The sequence below is a fragment of the Symphalangus syndactylus genome, chromosome 12 (genome assembly GCF_028878055.3).
Source record: "Symphalangus syndactylus isolate Jambi chromosome 12, NHGRI_mSymSyn1-v2.1_pri, whole genome shotgun sequence".
NCBI classification, from domain to species: Eukaryota; Metazoa; Chordata; class Mammalia; order Primates; family Hylobatidae; genus Symphalangus; species Symphalangus syndactylus.
The window spans coordinates 31,042,281-31,068,295 of NC_072441.2; the positions used below are offsets into that span (position 1 = coordinate 31,042,281).

Sequence of the window (26,015 nt, forward strand, 5' to 3'; positions counted from 1 at the left end):
GCTTGCAATGATTCATCAAGTTGGTCCTTTGTTTCATTAATTTGAGTGTCAAGTGCAACCATACAATAAAGAATTGCCAAGACCTGATAAGATTCTCCTCTGGCTGCTGCTTTTCCTGCCCTAACAACTGGTACTATTCATGCCTAAAGCACAAACTGAATAAATAGTTTCAAGGCTGGCAATGTTGGACAGTGCTTCCTATTTTGCTTTTCCTTGAAAGGCTAAATCATGTGCTTTCTTGCCCTCTACCAAACACGTTGCACTGATATTCATTATTGCACCAATAATTTTAACTTTCTTAATACTAAGTATGGAAGGATGCCTCATAAGATAAAAATAGTTCCTGTTGTATCATCAGTCCAGCAATAGATTAGGGAAGATTAAAAATGGATTGTAATGCCTTTTTTGGCCTTGAGAAAGCTCTTATTGTGCCCATGGTTCAGTAGGTCTGCTGATCATTTCCATCTTAATGTAATCTTTAACATTACACTGCTACAGGTGAGATGTTAAGTAATACATTAAGACAACTATTTTCACTGAGCAATTTCACAAGAAATATGTTTTTAGCTAAATTAGACATCTAACAAATGCCATTTGTAATTCAGTGCAGAGGAGGCAGCATCCTTAAAACAAGCTATTGATGTGAATTTCCCAACATAAAACAATAATTATGTTTTTTTAAAATTTTAATTGAAGTTGTGAATGTGAAATTGCATGCCGTCGGTGCAGCAGACCAACAGAAGGCACCAAAGACCTTCGGATTATGAAATAAGCCATATGCAGTTTTATCTCTAGCAGACAGAAATTCTTCATCCAAATTAGGAAGAATCTACAGTTCAAGTTAATCATGTAGCTGTGACGTGCTGAATGTTTTTAAAACTTTAAGATCATTTAGATGAACACTAGGAACCTCAAAGGTCAGGCAGAAATATAAATTGTAATATTTAATGAAAATAATAAATGAAATAATTGAAACGAAATTTTGTGATCTAAAGATTGCATGAGAATAACCGCATCTGATAAAGTAAAATTAAGAGGGAAGAGAAAGTAAGAAAGTGAGCAATTGAAAAACGGAATAATAAATAATTTTTTAAGAAAAATAATTTCATTATATATTTCTGTATGCTACGTACATAAATGCAAACGCTATAAATAGAGTTATTGACATTTGGGAGGTTGACTTGTTTTTATCAACATCGCAAAACAGAAAATTTAGTTTGCAAATTTTCAAATGGCTATCACGTTCAGAATCCAATCAGGTTCTCCTTCTTTATTACTTGATGACTTCTTCAAAGATAAATAAGCCCGCGGACCAAGAAGTGGGTACACTGGCTCGGTTAACTCTCTCTCCCCAGAAATTTCACTACTGCAAAGATTATTATTTGGGGGCGGGGAAGGGGATGCAGAGGTCTTTAGGACCCAGCAGGCGGCGGCAGGCGGCAGTTGTGTAGATCGCTGAGAGACTACGAGGGTCCGGTTCAGTTTTAATTCTGTCTCTAATCTCTGCAACAGCCGCGCTTCCTGGGTCCCGCGGCTCCCGCGCGCGATCTGCCGCGGCCGGCTGCTGGGCAAAAATCAGAGCCGCCTCCGCCCCATTACGCATCATGGAAACCCTCCAGGAAAAAGTGGCCCCGGACGCGCGAGCCTGAGGATTCTGCACAAAAGAGGTGCCCAAAATGAAGACCCTGATGGTGAGTCAGTTGTGGCAACTCCACTGGGCAAAGAGGGGGATCCCCGGGCTCACGGTCCGCGGGACGCACCGGGGAGACTCCGGGACGCCTAACCCTGGGCCGCGAGGTCGCCTGTTACAAAGGGACAACTTTTACCCCCTCCGCGTTCCGTCCCGATTCTCCAGCTCTGCCTGGATCGGAATCCCAGAGCCAGGATGGGAACTCGGGTTGCCTCGCCTCCTAGATCTCCGGCTAGAGGTCCGAGGGGGTGGCGGAGAGCTGCAGGAGCGATGGAGGAGTGGGCAGATTGCTCCAGGGATGGCGGTGCCCAAAAGCAACAGCCTGCCAAAAACTAAGAGGGACGGGGAGGAGGGAACCTTTGCAGACTTTCTTCGTTTTCTTAGATTTCAAACTTGCAAGGATCGCAAGGATCCAGGGCCCCAGGAAAGGAGGGGTGTGAAGGACTCAAGATTCCAGAAGCTTGGCTGGGGTGGCTGCGGCAGACGGACCCTTCCCCAAAGTGCAAACCCACCCCTGTCCTCGGCCCCGACGCGCTCCCTCCCTCAGCCCGGGGCCGTCCACCACCTGCCCTCTACCGAGAGATCTGGGCGGCGGCGGCCGAAAGCAGCGACGCGCCCGGAGCAACCCTTGCGGTACGCGTGGGGACGGTGCTTTCTCTGTCCCAGCTGCGTGCGGCGGGGCTGGGGCCCAGGCCGCCCCCCGCCCCAAATCTCCCCCACTAGAGTGACCACCGCGCAGGTGTCCCCGCTGGGCGCGCTCCTCCGGTGCCTGCGCTCAGCCGCTCTCCTCTTCTCTCTCCCGCCCGCCCGCAGCGCCATGGTCTGGCAGTGTGTTTAGCGCTCACCACCATGTGCACCAGCTTGTTGCTAGTGTACAGCAGCCTCGGCGGCCAGAAGGAGAGGCCCCCGCAGCAGCAGCAACAGCAGCAGCAGGCGTCGGCCACCGGCAGCTCGCCGCAGCCGGCGGCGGAGAGCAGCACCCAGCCGCGCCCTGGGGTCCCCGCGGGACCGCGGCCACTGGACGGATACCTCGGAGTGGCGGACCACAAGGTGACAGCATGCCCGCCAGCCCGCTCGCCACTCAGCCTGGGGATCCCGCACACCTGAGCCTTCCCCCTTTCCCGGGGCTGGGAGGCGCTGTGAGTAGGTGCCGTTCGGAGGCTGGAGGGGAGTGGACCCGCTGGGGTAGGGTGAGCTAGTTCCAACTTGGTATGAATTCTTATTTGGAGAAAGACACAAAGTTTTGTAGAAAATAGGGGTGAGGTGAGTGGACCCCAAAGCCTAATTTCCCAGCAGAAATCGGCCCTGGAACTAGAACTCGCTGATCCCCAGAATTGCAGCTGCGGATGGAGGTCCGGTTCCTGAACCCTCGGGTTTGGTTGCCGAGTCGCTCCCTGGTGGGAGGAAACTGGGGATGGCGCGGGTACCAGCCTGAGCGTTCCTCTGACCCGGAACCGCAGGGTGAGCGCAGCCAGCCCGCGGCCACTGCTCAGGATCCAACGTTCCCCTCTGATCTCTCCAGCGCATTGCTTTGGGCTGAATTCTCTCAGCCGTGGGGAGCGGTGCCCAGGCAGGCATGGGAGACTTGAGGCACAAACTCAGCTTCTGTTGGTTTGAAGCTCATCATTGTGAGCCTGTCTTCCTCTGCCTTCCGGGAAGCTGCTACATGGGGTGGCTAATAATTAATAAGATGAATTTTTTAAAATTGGGCCTCCTTTCCCTGGAATAATAAATATCTGGTTTCAGTGTGTGAAGCCTCTGGGAGAATCCTAATCAACTTTGCTGATTCTGAAGATATTTTGATACAGTTTAAATGCATCCCTCATTATTTGAAGCTGCTCATATGTTTTTACTAAAACACAATTCCACTCTCTATCTGCTTTATAAAGCTAGAGGATTTCTTGAAATCTCCCAATTATTCTTTTTATTTTACTAAATTTTACGGTTGTGAACCGAAGTAACATACAGTAGATGCTCCTTTTGTGTGAAAAGGTCGCTCTAACCATGCGTGAAAAAGCCAAACTTTTTAAAAGTGGCATTCAAAGTATTGCCACACACCTGTTTAATGCATAATGCTAAGGATTTGAAAGGTATAAAAGAATTTAAGGCAGGACCCAGTCTTACGGATCTTTAAATACCTGAGGACAGAACAATATACCATGAAATGTGTGTAGATAGATAAACCGATAGATAAAAATGTATAATAAATGCTAGATATGAACAGTACTGTAGGGGTGCAAAAATGAGAACGATGACTTCCTTGGAAAGATCAAGGAAAGCTTCTTTGAAAAAGTGGAATTTTGCAATGGGAAAAATTCAGGGAAGCAAAAAAGGAGGAATCAATTTCATCAGGAAGTGATTATTTATTTATTTATTTATTTATTTATTTATTGTTGTGGCAGGAGCAGGGGTTGGGAGGTGGGGGTGTTAGTAGACTTAAAATCCAAAAGCAGAAGGCTATCAATTTTACAATTACAGCTTTTGTTTCCTCTCTTAGTTGTTGATTGATTACATGCTTTGTATCTGCATGTGCAAGCAACCGATAAGGGCTGGAGTTCTAGGAAAGTTTAGACATTAGCTTCTGACTGTGGATGGTTGTGGCATTTATGTGTAACTGGTGTATGATGGATATACTGAGATCATGGATTTCCATGGCTATTGTTTGGTGGAAATTACTATTTAACACTTGTGAAGCTTTGATTAATGGCAGCATCAAAAGGTAAATTTGCTGAAAGTTTTGATCAACTTTTGGGAAGAGATTTCTAATACTTTTCTTCCTGTGTTCTTCTACTGGACAGACACCAGCTAAGAATATTGAGAGCTTAATGCAAAGTATAATACCCTAACGCTTATGTTCAAAACAATGTTTATTGACCACAAATATATTTGATTTCAATTTTTGTTTATCAGAGCTTTATTTTATTGAAACAAAGAACAGTCCTTTTCAATTTGGAGGGTGGGATGTTGATACTCTACATGGGAAATTGAAATGATATGTAGTAAAAGGGTTTTACAAATTGTGAAGTGCTATATGAATGATAAATATTGTGTGAAAGTCATTGGAATTCCTAGTAGAAGAAGGTCTTTGGAGATAATTATGAATATCAGTGAAATTATCTCGTGGAACACCAACATCTCACAGAATTCTATACCCAAAGGTTTTGAGGGAGTTCATGTCACCACAAGCAAAGGAACAAAGGCATATCTTAAAGTCTCCGTCTTCTGTTTAGACATTATCCCAGTTGTCCCACTGAACTAAATGTAAACTTCTCAGAACGCATTAACTGATTCTCTTTACTGCTACTATTTATCTGGCTGCAAATTGGGCAGAGTTCCCTTACAGATGGCCATATGAAGGTGCATGTGTAAAATGTTGTTTACGTTCTCTCCAAAAGTTGCTGTTTAATTAGGTTTATTTGAGATCTTCCTATATTCTTGCATAGGCAGAGGTGGAAGACATTTGTTAGAATATTGCTAGGAATTTTTTTCCAATTAAGACAGGGGAGGGTAAGAAATGAAAGCTTTTCTATTCTTATTATATTGCCAGGTGATACTTGATTGCTTATTTTTTCTTACCCTCATATCAGGCCTCAGGAAAATGATGGAATATGCTAGATGTGATGACCACCAAGCCATATGCTGCTGCATATTGAATCAGAATTCCGACACTCTTTTTTTATCTGCCATTGATTTACAGAGTCTGGAGAGAGTTACAGATATTATTTAGGAAAATGTTCACACCTCCATAGCTGGAGGCCCCAAAGACTGATAAATTTGTAGTGTTTATGCTCAGTTACATGATGTTGTTAACATTAACAGTTCCAAGATTAAATTCAACAGGTGGTCCTAATCCCCAGCACCTGAATTTCACAAATTACAGCCTGTCTGCAATGATGGTCTTGTCTCATATGGCTGCAGACTGAATTACTGTTGAGATTAAATCGCTATGTGCTTTTGTTGAAATATATGCTGCAAGTCAAGTCAGTGATGAGCGGCATGTGTTGAGGCTTAAAATATCACTTTTCATGGTCATATTCTCTACTTCCTCTTTCACTAACTATGTGAGCTGCAATTGTAATTTCAGTATCACTAAATGAAGGCTACATGGAGTTTCTTGTCATAATGAAGGCATTTTCTGTTCGAGTCTTTCTCTTCTTTCCCAATCCCTTTCCCCAGACCTCTTCCCACAAATGTTCCACCAGCTCATTTCCGTCGTGTTACATGTCTGTCTCTTCAGGTACCATATCTGTATTCTAACACTACTCTCTTGGTCCCGATTTGTGGAAGCCAATGATAACAACATTGCTTAGGTACAACCGAAGAAGCCAATTTTCATGGCTTTGGGAAACTTCTGCATTTAGAACTGCAGCCTAATGTATAACCAAGCTAACACACACACACACACACACACACACATTAAATCAAGAAATCCTCAGAGGAAAGCTCCAAGTCTTATAGCAGAGTGGAGGGGAACATGGAATGCAGTTCAGTTTCCAGTCTGGATCTCGTCTGGGTAGACGAGGTCATTTGCCATCTGGTAGACCCTGTGAAATGAAACTGTGAGCTAATTCCCATTTCTAGAGGACAGGCTCTTATCACAGAAGGCCCACTACCACCCAGGCTGCCCTTTACTGAAATGGCTTATGAAAGGGCAGTGATCAATGGGGTCTACAGCTGACCAGCTATCTCTTTGCTTCAGAAGTAGCCCCTAGGGATGCATTTTACACATACCAGTAACTTACTTGTCCTTGGTTCTTTCCATTTTTAGGCACTCAGTTATTCAGACAAATCAAAATTGCTTAGTGTTAATGGTACTATTACTATTAACTGGTAACTGTCCAGTTGGAGTGGTAAGACAAGTCAGTGCAATAATTGAAAAACAGTAATCTAAAACCGGAATTTGGATAAATGCCATCCAACTTATTTTGAAATTATGGGATGAATATTCCTCCTTTAGAAAAGTATATAAATTATCAAATACAAGTTTACATAATTTATTTGACCACATTTTATGACATTTGAGTTGTGAATGAATGACTGAAATGAATGCTAAATCATTTGAATCTCAAGGAAATTCAAAGTGAGCTAATTTTCAGTGCTCAGGTATTATAAAATGTAATCTGCCAATGATGATGAAACCCTGTTACCACAAAGCATCAAACCCCCAAAATCAGAAAAAGAACACTATTTCATGGGCGAGGAGTTGCAATAATGTAGTCGCTTTTAACAGGATAAATGTTTGTTATAACATTTGTTAAAATACTTAACCTTCCTTAAATCTGTGACAGCCAGGGTAATTTTTCCAGCTTCCCACAGGGGTAATTTCAAGATACCACTATCCTCCTGTATGGCGGATGAGTTTGACCTAGCTCACCCTTAAATTCCAGGCATGCTGGCTTTCCTGCTGATCTGTGAACATTCATTCTGCCTCAGGACCTTTGCACATGCTCTTTTCTCTTCCTGGAAAGCTCTTCCCCAAGGTCTTTTGCATGGTTGATTCCTTCTGGTCATTCAGTCATCAGGTCACATGTCATCTTCTTGTGGACCACATTCTTTAGCTAGCCCCCTCCTCAACAGTCATTCTCTGTCATATTAGCCTGTTTTATTTTCCTTATAACACTTAACAATATCTGAAATAATCTTAAAGTTTATTTGTCTATTTTCTGCCCTTCCCCCAACTAGAATCTAAGTGCTGTGACAGCAATGTCTTTGTACGTCTCATTGACCAGTTTAACCCCAGGACCTAGAACAGTATCTAAAATTTAATGGGTACACAATAAGTATGTATGGAAAGAAAGAAGGAAGTGAAAGTGGAGGAGAGAAGGACAGACCTACTTACCTATGTCAAATTTTTTCTCTGCGAGAATCATCAGTACAGTCTCAAGACCCTAGTATGTCTCATTTTTCCTAAATTTGTTCTGCCCACAAAAGTAATTCTAGTAACAGGGAGGAAGAAGAGGAAATGATTTAAGAGGAAAGACAAAAGAATCTTTGGGAATGAGATTTAGGGATCCATGTTTAACAAGCTTCCTTTTTAAATATTGCACACATTAAACTTTGAGAAACACTGTTTGAAATGTTTTTAATCATCACAATGTGTAGTTCTGTAGCTAATTCATTTCTAGGTTTTTGAACTAATCATAGCCCTTGGTAAATACTTGTTGAAGGCCTAATAGTTTCAAAATTGGGCATTCTGGAAGAAGAACACAGTCCCTACCCTCAAAGAACCTTTGATCTAATAGTTGCAGAGAAAAGACAAAGAAGCAAGAAAAGTTCAATAATAAGGCAAGCACTGAATAATAATTTGAAATCAGGAAGCAATAAATCAAGGCACTGACTCTAAAAAGGAGATAATTTCTGTGATCTTTCTCCATCTATAAAACAAGTTAAATTCTATTATTACCTTAGAAGTTTGTAAAGCTTTCAAACTAATATTCCACTCTTTATTAGCCTCATATCTCTTCATGTGTGTGTGCAGGATATCCAATGAATAATTAGTGAACAAATTGGATATCAAAGCAACTTCAAAGTGGATTGATTTTAAATTCAAAGTATTGTCTCTTTATGATTTTTCCTTTGGCATGACATAGGGTCTTCTGCACTCATTAAGTTAAACCTTCTTAAATGTCTCTGTAACATATGGTGACCACCTTAACCAAGCTAAATCTCTTACTTATTGTAATAGTCAGGGTTCTCTAAAGAGATAGAGCTAATAGGATAATATATATATGGGAGTTTATTAAGTATTAACTTAATAAATGAGTTTATTAAGTATTAACTTACAAGATCACATCTTCCCACAATAGGCTGTCTGCAAGCTTGAGGAGCAAGGAGAGTCAGTCTGAGTCTCACAACTGAAGAATTTGAAGTCCAATATTCAAGGGCAGGAAGCGTCCAGCATGGGAGAAAGATGTAGGCTGGGAGGCTAGGCCCATCTCACCTTTTCACGTTTTTCTGCCTATTTTATATTCGCTGGAAGCTGATTAGATTGGGCTCATGAGACTAAGGGTGGCTCCGCCTTCCCCAGCCCACTGACTCAAATGTTAATCCCTTTTGGCAACACCCACGAAGACACACCCAGGATTAATTCTTTGTATCCCTCAATCCAATCGAGTTGACACTCAGTGTTAACCATCACAAGTCCACCCCTTGTCAACTTGAACTCATACACATCTCCTGAGATCATACATAATCTTGAAATAAAGACAATAATGAGATCATAATAATGCCTAGCATAATACAACTGTCCTTCATACAACTGGAAACGCACCAACCCCCAACCCAAATACTATTACAAAAAGTTAACAATACTTAAATGCTGATATACAGTCAATACCTCTTATGTCACATGATAAAGGAAAAGGAAATAAAATTAAGGTATTTTCTTAGTACAAGTGTATACATGCACAAATGTTTTTAACAGAAGAAGGAGGAAATACTCACGACAATTACAGTCCTCGGTTCTGCAGCTGCCCAAGTAGCTAGTAATGATGACTACTTTCTTCTACTACCCATTGTATTCCCTTTGCCTTCAGCAAGCACCTCAGCAGGTTGTGGTTTTTTTTTCCTGGTGGAGTGATCCAAACCTTCATTCCTGAAGGGTCTGGGTCATTTGTAGTCCTACCTGGATTGGACGGTTGTAATTTCCCATTGACTTTAATCACAGGGCATGGTAATAACCTAATGGACACCCTAATGGGTCTCCTGTATTCCATGCATACTCTTCCTTACCTCTGTTGTGGAGTAGCGGACTGATCTCATCTTGATAGTCTGGGTCAGTCACCCTAGCCAACACTGTAACTTCGTTCTTAGCCTGTTGACTTAAAGGTAGGAGGAACCCAAGGTGTCCAAGTGGCAATCCTAACTTTCAGTTTAATGGAATAATTGTTGTGTCTCCAGGTGTCAGCGTTCCTCTCTCTGGAGCTAAGACCTCTAGGACAGCAGAACATAATGTTGCAGGAACAGGAAGCAAAAATTTTGCTAGTGGATCACTAGGGGTGATGGTGAGTGGTTCCGCTTCCGTTTCCACCTCTTGATTCCTGGACCCGTGCATCCTGGCTATGGGAGAAACAGTACCATATATTGGACATGATGCAGAGCATACGTCCCTGCCACCATGGCCTTCTGGAGAACTTTGCCTCAGCCCTGCAAAGTATTGTCACCTAGTTGGCATTGTAATTGTGACTTCGAAAGGCCAGTCCACTGTTCTATAAATCCAGCTGCTTCAGGATGATGGGGAACATGGTAAGACCAGTGAATTCCATGAGCATGAGCCCACTGCCACACTACTTTAGCCATAAAGTGAGTGCCTTGGTCAGAGGCAATGCTGTGTGGAATATCGTGATGGTGCATAAGGCATTCAGTGAGTCCACAGAAGGTAGTCTTGGCAGAAGCATTGTGTGGAGGATTACCAAACCCATATCCAAAGTAAGTGTCTATTCCAGTTAGGACAAACCTCTGCCTTTTCCATGATGGAAGAGGTCCAATATAATCAACCTGCCACCAGGTAGTTGGCTAATCACCCCAAGGAATTGTGTCATATCACGGGCTCAGTGTTGGTCTCTGCTGCTGTCAAGTTGGGCACTCAGCAGTGGCCATAGCCATGTCAGCCTTGGTAAGTGGAAGTCCATGTTGCTGAGCCCATGTGTAACCTCCATCCCTGCCACCATGGCCATTTTGTTCATGGGCCCATTGAGCAATGACAGGGGTGGCTGGGGAAAGAGGCTGAGTGGTGTCCACAGAATAGGTCATTATTAAAATCCTGCTCTGCTGAAGTCACTCCATATGAACACTCACACGGGATACAAATATCTTCACATTTTTTGACCCCTCAGATAGGTCCAGCCACATACCTCTTCCTTAAATTTGTCACCAATTTTCCAATCATGCTTCTTCCAAGTCCCTGACCATCCAGCCAAACCACTGGCTACAGCCCATGAATCAGTATATAATCTCACATCGGACCATTTCTCCTTCCATGCAAAGTGCACGACCAGGTGCACTGCTCGACGTTCTGCCCACTGGGAAGATTTCCCTTCACTGCTGTCCTTCGGGGATGTCCTAGAAAGGGCTGTAGTGCTGCAGCTGTCCACTTTCGGGTGGTGCCTGCCTAACCGTGCAGAACCATCTGTGAATCAGGCCTTAGTCTTCTTGTCTCTGTCAACTGATCATAGGGAACTCCCCATGAGGCCATCTGTGTGGGCTGAGGGAGAGAAGGCAGGGTGGCAAGAATGGAGACCATGGGCATTTGAGCCACTTCCTCATGTAACTCACTTGTGCCTTCAGGACCTGCTCAAGGCCGATCACATATATACCACTTCCATTTGATGATGGAATGTTGCTGTGCATGACCCACTTTTTGGCTGGATGGGCCAGAAAACACTCAGTTCATGATAGGCAATTCAGTTTGCATGGTGACTTGATGACCCATAGCCAAATGTTCAGTTTCCACCAAAGCCCAGTAACAGCAAAAGGAGGGTAGTTATCTGCAGAAGATGGCAGGGCCTTTCTCCAAAATCCTAGAGGCCTCTTTGGTGATTCACCTTTTGGGTCTGCCAAAGGCTCCAAACAGCATCCCTATCTGCCACTGACACCTCAAGCATGATTGGATCTGCTGGATCATATGGCCGAAGTGGCAAAGCAGCTTGCATAGCAGCCTGAGCCTGTTGCAGAGCCTTCTCCTGTTCTGGACCCCACTCAAAACTGGCAGCCTTTCGGGTCACTTGATAAATGGGCCAGAGTGACACACCCAAATGAGGAATGTGTTGCCTCCGAAATCTAAATAGGCCCAGTAGGTATTGCGCCTCTTTCTTGGTTGTAGGAGGGGCCAAATGCAGCAACTCATCTTTCACCTTAGAAGGAATATCTTGACAGGCCCCACACCACCGGACCCTTAGAAATTTTACTGAGGTAGAAGGTCCCTGAATTTTAGTTGGATTTATTTGCCATCCTGTGGCATGCAAATGTCTCACCAATAAGTCCAGTGTGTTTGCTACTTCTTGCTCACTGGATCCAATCAGCATGATGTCATCAATGTAATGGACCAGTGTGATATCTTGTGGAAGTGAAAAGCAATTAAGGTCTCTCTGAATAAAATTATGACACAAAGCTAGAGAGTTGATATACCCCTGAGGCAGGAGAGTAAAGGTATATTGCTGGCCTTGCCAGCCAAAGGCAAATTGCTTCTAGTGGGCCTTATGGACAGGAATGGAGAAAAAAACATTTGCCAAATCAATGGCTACATACCAGGTACGAGGAGATGTGTTAATTTGCTCAAGCAATGAAACCACATCTGGTACAGCAGCTGCAATTGGAGTCACCATTTGGTTAAGTTTATGATAATCCACTGTCATTCTCCAAGATCCATCTGTCTTCTGCCCAGGCCAAATGGGAGAGTTGAACAGGGATGTGGTAGGACTCACCACCCCTGCATCTTTCAGTCTTTGATGGTGGCACTAATCTCTGCAATCCCTACAGGGATGTGATATTGTTTTTGATTTACCATATTTCTAGGTAGAGCCATCTCTAATGGCTTCCATTTGGCCTTTCCCACCATAATAGCCCTCACCCTACCAGTCAGGGAGCCAGTGTAGGGGTTCTGCCAGTTACTAAGTATGTCTATGCCAATTATGCATTCTAGCACTGGGGAAATGTCTACAGGATGAGTCTGGGGACCCACCAGACCCACTGTAAGTCAGACCCGAGCTAAAACTCCATAAATTACCTGACCTCCATAAGCACCTACTTTAATGGGAGGACCACAACGACATTTTGGGTACCCTGGAATCAATGTCAACTCAGAGCCAGTGTCCAGTAGTCCCCAAAATGTCTGATCATTTCCCTTTCCCCAGTGCACAGGTAACCTGGTAAAAGGCTGGAGATCTCCTGGAGGAAGAAAGATGGGAAAAAGAGTCACTGCATAAATTGTCAGTAATGTAGTAGGGTCCTTCCTCAAGGGGATCCAGGCTCCCCTTCATTCAAGGCGTTCTGGGTCTATAAACTGGCTCAAGTCTGGAAATTGATTGAGGGGCCAGGATTTTCTGTTTTTACAATTCAAATGTGTCTTTTGTCCATTTGACTTCGAAGTTTTCTGCTTGTGTAAATTAAGTAGAAATGCAGTAGGCTTCTTATCAATTTCACTTCTGGGAACACCATGATTAATTAGCCAATGCCAGAGCTCTACATGAGTTAGGCTATTCTGATTGCTGCTTTGCCTCTGCTGTCCATTACGGTAGCTATGCCCACCTTGCCTTTGACGGTTGAGTGCCACCACTTGGCCCCTGCCACCTCAGGATCCAGTTATTCCTACTGTATTTACATTTTGTAGTTGAGTGACTTGGTTCCCACTGTTAGATCTGACATACAGAGAAGACCAATTATAGGACTCTTCAAAAACGCGAGTGCTGCCCTCATAAATCGATTTCACAAGGCATTGGTCAAGGGTATGTCTTCTGGAACCTCCCAGCTGGGATGAGTAGGTCTAAAGTGACTAATCCACTCCACCATCCCAATCTCCCTAAGCCTTTGGGTCCCTTCCTCTGCATTAAACCAGGGGAGATCAGGCATTTCCAGCTCACTCACAGTCAGTCATCTTTTAATTCATATTTCATCTAACCAAGCAAATAAACTATTAGAACCTTTTTTAACTCTCTGAGCTGCAGTATTAAAAGTAGAGTGGGCCCAAATCAATAAATTCAGCCTGATCCAACTCTATGTTCCTTCCACCATTGTCCCATACCCTTAATATGCATTCTTATGCCTGTTCTCCAGATTGCTGTTTATATAAATTAGAGAATTCAAACCATTCTTTTCAAGTGTAGCACACCTCCTATTGGGTCACACTCTCAACCTCATCTCTAGGGGCCCACTGGGACTTTAGTTATAGGTCTAGAAGAAAACAGGGGTGTTGGGGTGGCTTCTGAGGAGAATCAACATTATTTGGCCTGGCGAGTGCCTCGGGGAGGCCATCACTGTTGCCTCAGGCAGCACAGGGTTTATGTCCTCAGACAGAATTGGAAAGGCTATGGCAGTGTGGGTCAGGGAGGAGATGTTGCCACTACTGGGGATGGGGAAGCTGTTTCTTCTGGCAAAAAAGGTCCATCAGAATTTACAAACTCAGTATCCCCAGCCTCATTAGGGTCCTCCACACATCCCCATTCCAAGTTGCAGGGTCCCATTCTTTTCCAATCAATGCCTTTAACAGTAGACACCGGGTGAGGCTGTGCATGCACCTTTTGTTGCAAGTTAGCCACTTACACGATAAGAACTTGTGTCTGTTTTCCACAATTTTAGCTCTTTCTCTATGGGAGATAAGACTCTCACTCAGGGCAGTCTTATCAGATTTGAGGCTCAGTATCTGCTTCTGAAGCCAGGAGAGAGAATCCCTGAGTTCATCATTTTCCTTCATCACTTTGTCCACTGAACTTAGGAACAACCAACCAGCTTCATTATGTTCTTTGGTTCTCCACCTATGGTCAAAGTATTAGGTATAGAGTCACTAAACTCCTTGCCTCTTACGAGCGGTGAATCAGGAGTGTCAAATGCATTTATTTTGCATAACTCTCTAAACAGTTTACACCAAGGACTATCAGTGTTTTCCACAATATCAGAAGTAGAGTTCTTGGCATTTTGGAGTCTAATCATATTAAGCAGCCAAATTCCCCAAAACCAACAAAAGAACTCCATCCTTAATATTCTGTTCCTCTAGAACCACTCCTGCTACAAAAATCTGTGTCAGTCAGCATTCTCTAGAGAGAGAGAACTAATAGGATATATATACATATAGGGGAGTTTATTAAGTATTAATTTGCACAATCACAGGTTCCACAATAGGCTGTCCACAAGCTTGAGGAACAAAAAGAGACAGTCCGAGTCTCAAAACTGAAGAACTTGGAGTCCAGTGTTCGAGGGCCCAAAGCATCCAGCACAGGAGAAAGATGTAGGCTGAGAGGCTAGGCCGGTCTTGCCAGCTTCACTGGAAGCTGATTAGATTGTGCCCATCAGATTAAGGGTGGATCTGCCTTCCCCAGCCCACTGACTCAAATGTTAATCCCTTTTGGCACACACACACACACACCCAGGATTAATACTTTGTATCCCTCAATCCAATCAAGTTGACACTTAGCATTAACTATCACACTCATGCTATGGTGAATGTAGATATAATTGTGTTGGCCACAAGACAGAATATTTGCAGTCAGGTCTGTCTTAGAAACATGATACCTATTATAAAAGAGAATTTCCATAACCTCTAGGGTGAAGTGTCAGTACAATTTCTGCTTTGCAAATACTAGGATTATGGAAGATTAAATATGTGAAAGGACTTTGAAAAATTAAAACATATCATTAATCAACAAGTCATTCCTTAAAACCTCTTATTCACCTACTGTATACTCTTTGGACAGCTGTATAGGGTCTTAAGTATAGAATGACAAGGAGTGATTATCTCTTAAATAATATTGTCATCCATATCCCAGAACTTGATCCAGTGGAAGATCTCTCGTGGGAGTCAGTGAATTTATGATCAAATGATTGGTAAAACTTGGCGGGGGGGTATGTGCATTTATGAGATGTGTTCAGATTCTTCTCCATAAGCTCTGAGTCTTAAACACTTAGTCTGGGCCTGGGACAAATAAATATTTTTATTGCATGCTGTATTCAATATATCTTTCCAAATAAAAATCACAGGAATGCATATTCTCAGCATAGACAGCCCATCTGCAGTGAAACCTTCCCTGACTTATAGCCCAGGTTTGATCTGAGCTGTATGTTTTGTCTTCATAGCTGAGATCCCATGAGAATACTTATTCCACTTTATTGTTATTTCTTGTCTAAAATCATCTGCCTTCCCTACTAGACAACCATCTCTTGGAAACCAGGCATTTTTTTTTCTCTCTTTTTCTGTCATTGTAGTCCCAGCCTTTAACATAATGCCTGGCATATAATGAGTCTTCAGTAAGTACTTGTTGAATGAATGAGAATATCTACATAAAGATTTTGTATTTCTTCTAAAATAAGCCTACCTCAAGAGTTTCTAACCATTTGGAGTTACTGAAAAGGAATAGCTGCAAGTCATAAATATCAATTCCTCCTGCCACAATTTGTAGGTCTGTAACTAATTCATTTATATCTTCTTGTACTAATCAGATCTCTTAAAACATACTCAGGATTTCAGAGCTAGAAGGAAAACTTAAGGATTATCAAAAGGAATTCCAGAGTGGTTGTGTGATTTGCCCAGGGTCGTGGGTTAGTGGCAGAGCTGGGGTAAAATGTCGGTCTCTGATGTGAACATCATTACCATAAGGGAAATTCAGTGCCAACATCTTCTGAGCAGTGACTCAACATTATTTGGACAGAATTTATTAAAATGAAGAGCCTAGGCCTACCCAGTTATTGAAAAGGAATAAATATTTAAACATCTTATTATTCTGAAATGAATGTGAGAATGTGCCTCTGGATAGTTAAAAAGAGTCTTCCACCAACCGCCAACTTTGCAATGGGTGTTTCAGAGACCCCATATAATGCATGGTACTAATTAATTGAAACAATTTTCAAACCAGAGTAGATTTTTGCCTTTAAAACATAAACCAAGCCAAAAGGAGTGTCATGCTTAATTATTTGCAAAAAATTTTCTGACCAGAGCACTCATTTAGCTGAATTACCTTCTCCACACTGGAGAAGGAAACATCATCAGGAGATTTAGTTAACCAAGTGTTTGAAGAACTACCATTCTGCAAATATCATTGCCTCCCCCTAAATTCTGAGATGTAATACTTACTCTAGGATGGAATTACTTTAGGCAAATAAGAAACCATTTTACCTATCATAGGGAAAATTAACCCTGATCATTGCTACAGCTCATGAAAAGGAAACTTTTTTAGTATATTCACTCTTAACGGCTAAGGAGGTGTCTGTAGAATTCCTGGGAAATGCACAGAGTCTGAGTATTCTCTGGCAGACTGAAATGCAGTGTCAAATAATTTTTCAATAAGAAAGCACATTCTGGAAATTAATTGCACATATGAGACATCTCCATCGACTGAACTGCAAGCCTGATTGCATTTCCAGCATACAGATCTTTTCATGTTCCTTGCGTGTTTCCTATGGCTTCCCATTGCCTACAAGATCAAGTTCAGACCCTCAGGAAGGCTTGCAAGGCCCAACAGGATCTTGCTGGCCTAATTCTCCAACCCTACCCCCACCGCTGCCCTCAGCCTAGGCGCCATGCACCCAGGCACTGCGCACACCTTGCTGTTTTGTTCTTGTCTGCTTTTCCTTCAGCACCTCCTTTCTAAAGTTTTCCCAGATACAATATCTGTGCAGAGTAGACCCAACGTTCTCTTATGTCAGCCACACATCAGTCAGTCAATCACATATTGGCTGAGTAACTACCATGTGGCAAGCACAAGGGAGGAAACAAGATAAAGGACCTTGTCCCTATCCACAGGAAAATCAGTGGAGGAAATAAATGTTATAATTACCACACCTTGGTAAGTGCTAAAATACTCTCTGTATCTTACACATGCTTCTAATCACACAATATTGCAATTATTTTTCCACATGCAAGTCTCCCTGAATAGGTTTTACCTTTTTGAGGCTAAGAACATAACTTATTTTGGTATCCACAGAATTGAAAACTGTATCTCAGACATATGAAAGCTAAATAAATATTTGTTGAATGTTGGGTAGGCAAAGTTCTATTTTAATTATATGTAGTATGAAGGGATTTGACCAAGTCTGGCTAATAGAATATTAATTATAGGAATAGACAGAAATGATAAGGGCAGAAGGGCTTTAGGTATCTGACATACACATCTTTAATTTCTGTTTCCCCTTTGAATACAGAGCAACATCTGACCTTTCCAGAACAGCTGACCAGATGTGGAGATACAGTGATGCCCATATTTGAGGCATTCAGGCCCAGGCTATTTATTTGTTGTGAGCTCTTTGGAATGTCATAACTTCTAGGCTTGATCCAGTTTATAGAAGAGGAAGTTAAACTATATTCATTCATTCCCTCATTTATTAAATAATATTGTGTTTCTACCATATGCCTAGCATTGTGTTCAGGACCCAGGAAGCAATGAACAATGAATAAGATGTGATCCCCAACTCCATGAAACTTAACATCTGTTGGGAGAGGCAGAAACACACATAAAATTTCAGTGCAGATTTGGAGAAGTATTATATGCTGTGGAGTTTGGATTTTATCCTGAAAGCATTGTGGAAGTCTTTAAAAGGTAAATTAGAGGAGTAACTCCATCAGATATGTGTGCCAGTGGATCACCCTGGCTTCAGTGTGGCATGGGTTAAGGTAGCCATAGGTTGTAGGAAGAGGGACCAATTAGCAGACTGTTGCTTGGTTTGAGTAAGTGGCACAGCCAGAGGATGATGAAGAGACCTCAGGTTTCTGCCTGCCCTAAGTTTCTATGATTGGCCACCCTCCTGTGTCTGTGCAGACAGTCTGAATGCAGCTTCTCCAACAGAAGGTTTGTGGTTCAAGATTGCCTCACAATAGCTGATAAAGAGAGCTGAGGATGATCCCAGATGGCACTTCAACTTCCTCTAATTTTGAACCTTGCTGTGCATCTGAATGCCACATACTGACTTGAGCAAAACAGTAGTGTTATGGTTAGGGCTGAAGCAAGCTGTTTGTCGAGACGCCATAATGCATACTGGTGACAACAGGAATTAAACTCTCCACCTGCAGGAGAGCCAGCCAGTGGGGAGTAGAGTAAGTGCGCTGGCAGAGACTTTAGTATGTAAAAGTGCCACAGGGAAAGGGGGCAAACTTTATTCTAGAATAATCTTGTCAGAGAGATTGTTACATAATACATTTTACTAGGTATAGATCTGTTGGAAGTATAGGTTAGAGAATGGTTTTCTCTCCTTTCATTTCCCATATAGCTATAGAGAGAGCAGTTATCATTCTTTTAAGTCACTTAAGTTTGTTAACAACTTCTAAGGAAAGTAAAGTTTCCATTTCACTTGCATCAGAAGGAAATTGGCCATAAAGTAATGTAAAATTTGTCAAAAGGAGCCTGGTTCCTAATTCATTCAAAACCATTTGATTGGGAACACAAATGTATACATCTGAATGAACTCCAGTTTTATGGGGCATATATTTGGAGTTATATGGCAATGTTGCACCTACCAGGATGCTGTCAGGGATATAGCCAAGTTGTCTCTCATTACCTGAAGTGGTATCTGTCTCTGCTCTGTACTGAAAATCATAAAGATGGTTTATTTTATTTTTATTCCACTTGTACAATTTTTGAACAATCAGAGTGCAGGAAGTGATAACGTGCCACTTGTATTCCAGAACACGGAAAAGGGAAAGAGGACAGTAGGAACTTGTGTGTATTCCCCACTACCAAATCCCAGCCACACTGACTGAAGCCCCCACCATCACTAATCCCTGGAAGAATTATGCTCATTACTCTCAGTAGCAACTGTGTACGATTTGGGGCTCAGTTTGAAATGTGATGGGCTTTTAATCCAAAAGTTCAGACGTAAAAGAGAAAGATGTCATGGAGAACAGGGTATCCCAACTGAACGAGCCTGCAGTAGTGAAGGCTTATCTTAGTTCATCTTGTTTTGCTGTAACACAGTACCACAGCCTGGGTAATTTACAGAGAGCAGAATTTTATTTCTCGGTTCTGGAGGATGGAAGTTCAAGATCAAGGTGCCAGCAGTTGCTATCTGGTGAGGGCTGCATCCTCCAGAAGAAAGGAACGCTGCATGCTCATATGGCTGAAGGTGGAGGGGCAAGAGAGAAAAAACTCCCTCCTTCAAGCCTTTGTAAAGACACCTAATCTCATTCACAAGGGAAGGAGCCCTCATGGCCTAATCGCCTCTTCAAGGCCCCACCTCTTCATATTATCAGACTAACAGCATCTGAATTTTGGAAGAGTCCCATTCAAATGACAGCAGGTAAAGATATTATAATTAGAACCAGAACTAAGAATAAATACTAGAGTGAGAAATGATACCAGTTTGCTTCTTGCCAGTATCAGAGAGTGTTTCTTTCTGGCTATAAAGACATGAAATCTCAGAATTCCAGCAATTCTTCCAGTCCATGGGTGGAATAATTATGTCATTTGAGACATTGGAGCCTGCCTCTCCCATGACGGCCAGATGGCAGGGGATATATTTTATATGTCTTGGTTGATGGCTTTCAAGTAAAAGGGTGAATCTGCGAAGACAAGTACTCCTTGCCAACGAGCTCTTTATAAAATCAATTATTTCGTTTTGCTGCCTGAGGTCTCCTTTAGACTTTAGATTGAACAATCACTGGAAGTTTCCTAAATTTGTCATCACCCCAAACAGAGACTCTGTCATATTAAGTAATAACTCCTTATTGTCCCCTTCTACCAGTCCCTGGTAACTTCAATTCTACTTTCTGTCTCTATGAATTTGGCTATTCTAGATATTTCCTATAAGTGGAATCATTCAATATTTGTCATCTTGTGTCTGACTAATTTTATTTAGCATAATGTTTTTAAGGTTCATCTGTGTTGTAGCATGTATCAGAACTTTGTTCCTCTGAATAATATTCCATTGTATGGCTTCCATTATTCCACGCTGAATAATATTCCATTGTATGGCTATACGGTACTTCATTTTTCCAGTCATTAGATGATGGACACTAGGGTTGTTTTTACCTTTGGCCTATTAAAAATAGTGCTGCGATGAACATTGGTGTTCCCATTCATTTTTTGAAGTAACCCCCTCTTTTTCCTTCCTTCTCAGCCACATGGCAGCACTTGAGTCTCCAACTCTCATATCCATGGAGGCTGTCCTACTTCCAGCCGTCCCCACCTCCACACACAAAACTAAAATAGAAATTTTTTTAAAAGGGAGAAAAGAAGCTCTTAATTGCCCTAATTGTATTTATTTCTTTAAAAATTATGTATGTTTTTGAAAAATATAGAAAAAATAAGAGAGGGGGAATGTTCCTGTACTCCTACCACTTTGGTGTAAGGAATGATATAATTTTGGTTTATTTCTGCCAGTTTTTTGCACTGCATTCTCTTTCAAACCTAAATGTGAGCATGTTATGTGTTCAGAAGTCTAAGTCTGTTTTGTTTTTGTTTTGCTGAAATTAAAATAGCCATTAAGACTTCCTTTGGTCAGTGTTTGCCTTTTATATCTTTTTCCATCCAGTCTTTCTGTGTACTTACATTTCATATATGTCCAAGTCTGCTCCTAATATTTTCAGAGCCTGAGGCAAGAGTACAAATAGAGGCCCACATACATTCTGATTGCTTTATTCAGTAACTATATCTTCATTTAGGAAAGATTTTCAAATTACAAATGTCTCATCTGACCGATTCCAGTTACAAATTAGATCTGAATAATTCTCCTGCTCATTTTTATTATTTTGGCTAGTAATGAAATCTTCATTAAATATAAAATGTGTTTTTTGAAAATTTTTTATGATGAATGCTTGACAGAGATTTACCCACTTTCATTATTTCTAGTTTTTAAAAATGTCAGTAGACTGCTTATTTGTGTATTTTATTTTTTTGGCTTTTTTCCTCCTGAGATTTTTTTTCATAGGTTCTCTTTTATCATAATCTCAAATTCTTCTCATTCTATTTCCCCTCCCACCATACACACTGTGAAGCAGTGACTAGCTCCTTCTTAGCTGCAATAAAACCTACAAATCTGTATGGCATTTGAACACAGTGACCATTTGTTTCAAGGATTTAGGGCAAGGAAATGTGGAGAAGTACTTTTTCTGGAATGTGGACGGTATTAGACACAACCGTGGATGTTTAGGATTATAGATCATGCTGTGACAGAATGACAAAGGTGTCAATGTGGTCTTTAATATAATTTGTGTGTTTGTGGTATGATGTGCCATTTAAAGCAGCTCTTCTCAAACATTACTGCTACATATGCATCACCCAGAGAAGCTTCTTAAAATGCAGATTCTGAATCTTTAGATCTGGGATGGGGCCTGACAGTCAGCATTTCTAACAGGTGCCTGAGTGATGCTGTTGCTGTTGGTCCAAGATCCATCTCTTGAGTTGTAAGACTCTGAAGCATAAGACCAAGATCAGGGGTCTCTCTCATCTGATATTAAGAGTAGTACTCTATATGTCCTATATGAATACAATATAGCTGGAATTAATTTGAAATTATAATCATTGCCTTTTAAGAGTCATGTTTAGTTTATTTACATTTATTGTAATTTTCTCTCTAAGTTATTGATATATTGGGATTTTTTCCCTATTATTTAAACACTGGCTTTGCATTTTATGCATTCTGTGCTTTGGGCTTTTTTTTTAAACTCTCCTTTTCCCCTGGACCATTTTTCTTCTTATTCCATTTTTAACCTGTATTAGTTTAAAAATTAAATGCTTGATTTCTATTCTTTCAATGTCATTCTTAAAATTTTAACATGTATATTACCAAAGTCTTAAATGAATTAATTTATTTTTAAATTTATTTTTAAATGGCAAATAAAAATCGTATATATTTATTATGTACAGCATGATGTTTTGGTATATGTATACATTGTGGAATGGCTAAATCAAGGTAATTAACATATGTATTGCCTCACGTGCTTATCTTTTTTTGTGGTGAGAGCACTTAAAATCTACTCTGTTAGCGATTTTTAAAATACAATATATTGTTATTAACTATAGTCACTGTGATGTACAATAGGTCTCTTGAATTTATTCCTCCTGTCTAATTGAAATCTTGTATCCCTTGACCAGCATCTTCCCAGTTGCACCCCCATCCCTCTGGTAACCATCATTCTACTCTCTAGTTGTATGAGTTCAATTTTTTTAGATTCCACTTATAAGTGAATTAATTAATATCTTTATCCTCTTTCCAGATAATTCAAGGACCTTACCATTTTAACTCTAGTCAACTCTAATATTACATTCCATTGTATTGCAGTATTTTAGTCTTCTTCTATTAAGCCTTCCAAACTGGATATTAGCATTATTGTGGTTGTTGTTTCAGATAGTCAATATTGATACAGATTTACCTGAATATCACCCATGATTAACATCATTCCTTCTTTCTACTTAGATCTCGATCATCCTTCTTCTTGAAATATAATTTTTAAAAGGTCCATTGATAAAGTTCTGTTGGTGGTAAATACAGTTTTACTTTCTTTGAAAATATCTTTATTTTGTCCACATCAGTTATTTTCTTATTTAGTATTAAGAAAACCTAATTCCTGTCTTTTCTCCCCATCATTGTTAATATTGAGTTGTTTGCCATCAGGTGAATGTCATTACTTTTTAGGCATTCTAAACTGTTGTCTCTTTAAGTAAGTACGTTGTCTCCCCTTAATCTATTCTCTTCATAATGTTTTATTTATTTGTCTCACTATAATGAATTCTGGACAGTTTCTTCTGATCTTTCTTTCAGTTTGCTAATTCTCTATTCAGCTGTATCTAATCTGCTATTTAATTCATCCATCAAGTATTTTTTCCTTAGTATTTTGTTTTAATAATTTTATTTACTATTTCTAGATTTTTTTCTAATCATCCTGGTCTTTGTCACAGTATCTTCTTCTTTATATACATTTTATTTATGTATCTGATAACATTAATAACTTAAACCTTTGTAAGTATAAGTATGTTTTTAGTTTTTGTGCTGATTTTGTTCAAATAAACATATTTTGTATGTGTGTTGTTTGTGTTCATGCAGATGTGTATGTTTATCATCACTCTATGCTCATCTGGACCATATCTTTGGGAATTCTTCATGTCCTATATTGAAAATGCACTTCTTCAAAGAAAGATTACATTTGCTTTTGCCAAGCCCCTAGAAGCCCTACAAACTAGAACTAAAGCTTTACTAAAATAAGCCTAGACCTTCTGCACACATGCCAATAGTATGAATGCAAATCACAAATCTATATCATTTTTATGAATTCTAAACTTTTATGAAGCAGAGAATTTTTTTTATTCTTCTTCACCCAGAGCCAAGGACCAAACAGACAAGTTTTCTTTTACGTTCCCTGTGCTGGCTGGATTTTCTTTTTCTAGTTTACTCATTCCTTAAGGTCATGGTTTTTCAGGTCTTCCCTCATTACTTAGGGTCAAGACTGTGCCCGTTGTGCCTCCACATGGCTGTTGAAATGCAAAGCTCTAGGTTAAAGGATCAGCAGTTACCCTTAGGGCAGCCACTGTCTGCAATGCCCGTTCATTATGCTAGATCTTTACTTCAGTTTTTTTTTTTTTTTTTTTTTAGCTCTATGGAGTTCTCTTACTTAACTGTTAACTTGCTTAATAAAAACAGATTTAAGAAACATTTTGAATGTTTAAATACCAGCTTTTCTTGGTATTCTGTAATGTGAGTGCTTGTATCAAGGACAAATTTTAAAATATTATTTGTAAATTAAGTGGTTACTATGGTTAATTTAGAAATGCAGAAAAATAGAAGAATAAAAAATTTTAGGAATTTTGTAAACTAGAGATAGCATAACCATTATAAACATGTTAGAATTTAAGATTTTTTTCCATATACATTTTTACATAAATGAGATTACACTACATTTATCGATTTGAGCATAAGATATTCTCAAGTGAGAAAGTGAATGATTATATTGAGAGGTTGGCAGCAAACAATATCAAGTCTTTCCAAATGAAAACCTCAATTCTCATATCATTAAATATAAATTTTTCAATGTAGTAATAATTCATCATGTATATTTTTAACAATAAAACTTCTATTTGTGGAAGTACAAGTTTGTGTAGGGGACACATGTTTTCACTTCTCTTGGGTATATACCTAGGAGTAGAATTGCTGTATCATATGGTAACCTGAGTCTTAACCTTTTAAGGAACAGCAAAATGGTTCTCCAAAAGGCTGTACCATTTTACAGTCCCGCCAGTAAGAAGAGGAGAGTAGGACACAGAGACCACGTGAAGACACTTTGCCAACACATGTTATCATCTCTCTTTTTAAATTTTAGCCATCCTATCAGGTATAAAGTAGTATCTCCTTGTAGTTTGAATTTGCATTTCTTTAATGAAGAATGATGTTAAACATGTTTTTATGTGCTTTTTGTCTGTTTGTATATCTTTCCTGGATTATGTCTATTCAGTTTCTTGGCCCATTTTTATTGGATTGTTTTTATTTTTGAGTTGTGTTTTTAATATATTCTGGATACAAGTTCATACAAAATACATGATTTGCAAATTATTTTCTCCCATTCTGTGGGTTGTCTTTTCACTTTCTTGATGGTGTTCTTTGAAGCACAGAAATTTTTAATTTTGATGATGCTAATCTATCTATTTTTGTCTCACTTTTACTTTTGGTGTCTTATCTAAGAAACTGTCACCTAATCCAAGATCATGAAGAATTATTCCTATGTTTTCTTCTAAGAGTTTTGTAGTTTTCGCTTTTACATTTAGGTCTACAACTCAGTTTGAATTAATTATATACATTATGTGACAGAGAGGTCCAGCTTCATCTCTGGCTTGTAGATATCCAGTTGTCCAGGCATCATTTGTTGAAAAAACTCTGCTTTCCCCTATTCAATTGTCTTGGCATTTTTATAAAAAATAAATTGCATATCTATGTATTTTAAATTCAGTTATGTATACGGTCACTAGCCATACCAGGCATCATATGTACTTACAAGCTTAAGACTAGCATGGAAATGATTGTCACTGGCCATGGCAAAGAATAATGATCTGTTATTTCCAAAGATTCTGTGAAGATGACTGTGCAGCTGAGAATTTATTTGGTTTATACAGACCAAGATTCCGTCTACTTTGTTCACTATTGAGTTAGTAGCTAAACGGTTGTAAAATTTCTCAAGTCTCTCAGAGCTCACACTTTCAGGAAGCTTGATTTCACAACTTGTACATGACAATCTCACATAAAAGTACTCTCGTGAGAGTGTTACTATGGACAGAAAAAAAGACTATACCTCTTTTATGACTGCTGTTGTTTTTTAGGGCTTCTTTTTTCTTGATGTTGTTTCAAAAGGTTGCATTTTGCAATAAGCAGCAATACCTTAAGATAGATCTTACACAGAACCATGTTTAGGGCTTTGTTTTTCTCCCCTTTAGTCACAGTGATTTTCCATTTGCCCTGGAAGGCATTCAGCATTACTTGTAAACAGCAAAGATGTATGTGGCTTCTGATATTCATCTGTATGAATAGTCCATATGTTTATAAATAGGAATAGAACAAAAAGCTCTGTCCCAAACTTTCCTTTAAATTCTAAACATCTACATGTATTTTAAATATCCCACCCCAATTAATCTCACTTTTAAATAAAACATTGCATGTCTAAGGTGGAAAAACAAAAGACTCTTCGACAATGCCACACAACTGGATATGT

The 26,015-nt window shown here is 40.2% G+C and overlaps 1 protein-coding gene across 5 annotated transcripts in view; it reads left to right on the top strand.

Annotated features, from left to right (window-relative positions):
• Window positions 1-1,475: 1,475 nt before the first annotated feature.
• ST6GALNAC5 (ST6 N-acetylgalactosaminide alpha-2,6-sialyltransferase 5) overlaps window positions 1,476-26,015 on the top strand; it is a 188,935-nt gene continuing 164,395 nt past the window's right edge. For all 5 annotated transcript variants that reach the window (XM_063624088.1, XM_063624087.1, XM_063624089.1 and 2 more), the window contains exons 1-2: window positions 1,476-1,691; window positions 2,504-2,740. In XM_063624088.1, the coding sequence (XP_063480158.1) occupies window positions 1,677-1,691; window positions 2,504-2,740 (252 nt within the window). In that variant the 5' untranslated portion in view covers window positions 1,476-1,676. The remainder of the gene's footprint in view (window positions 1,692-2,503; window positions 2,741-26,015) is intronic.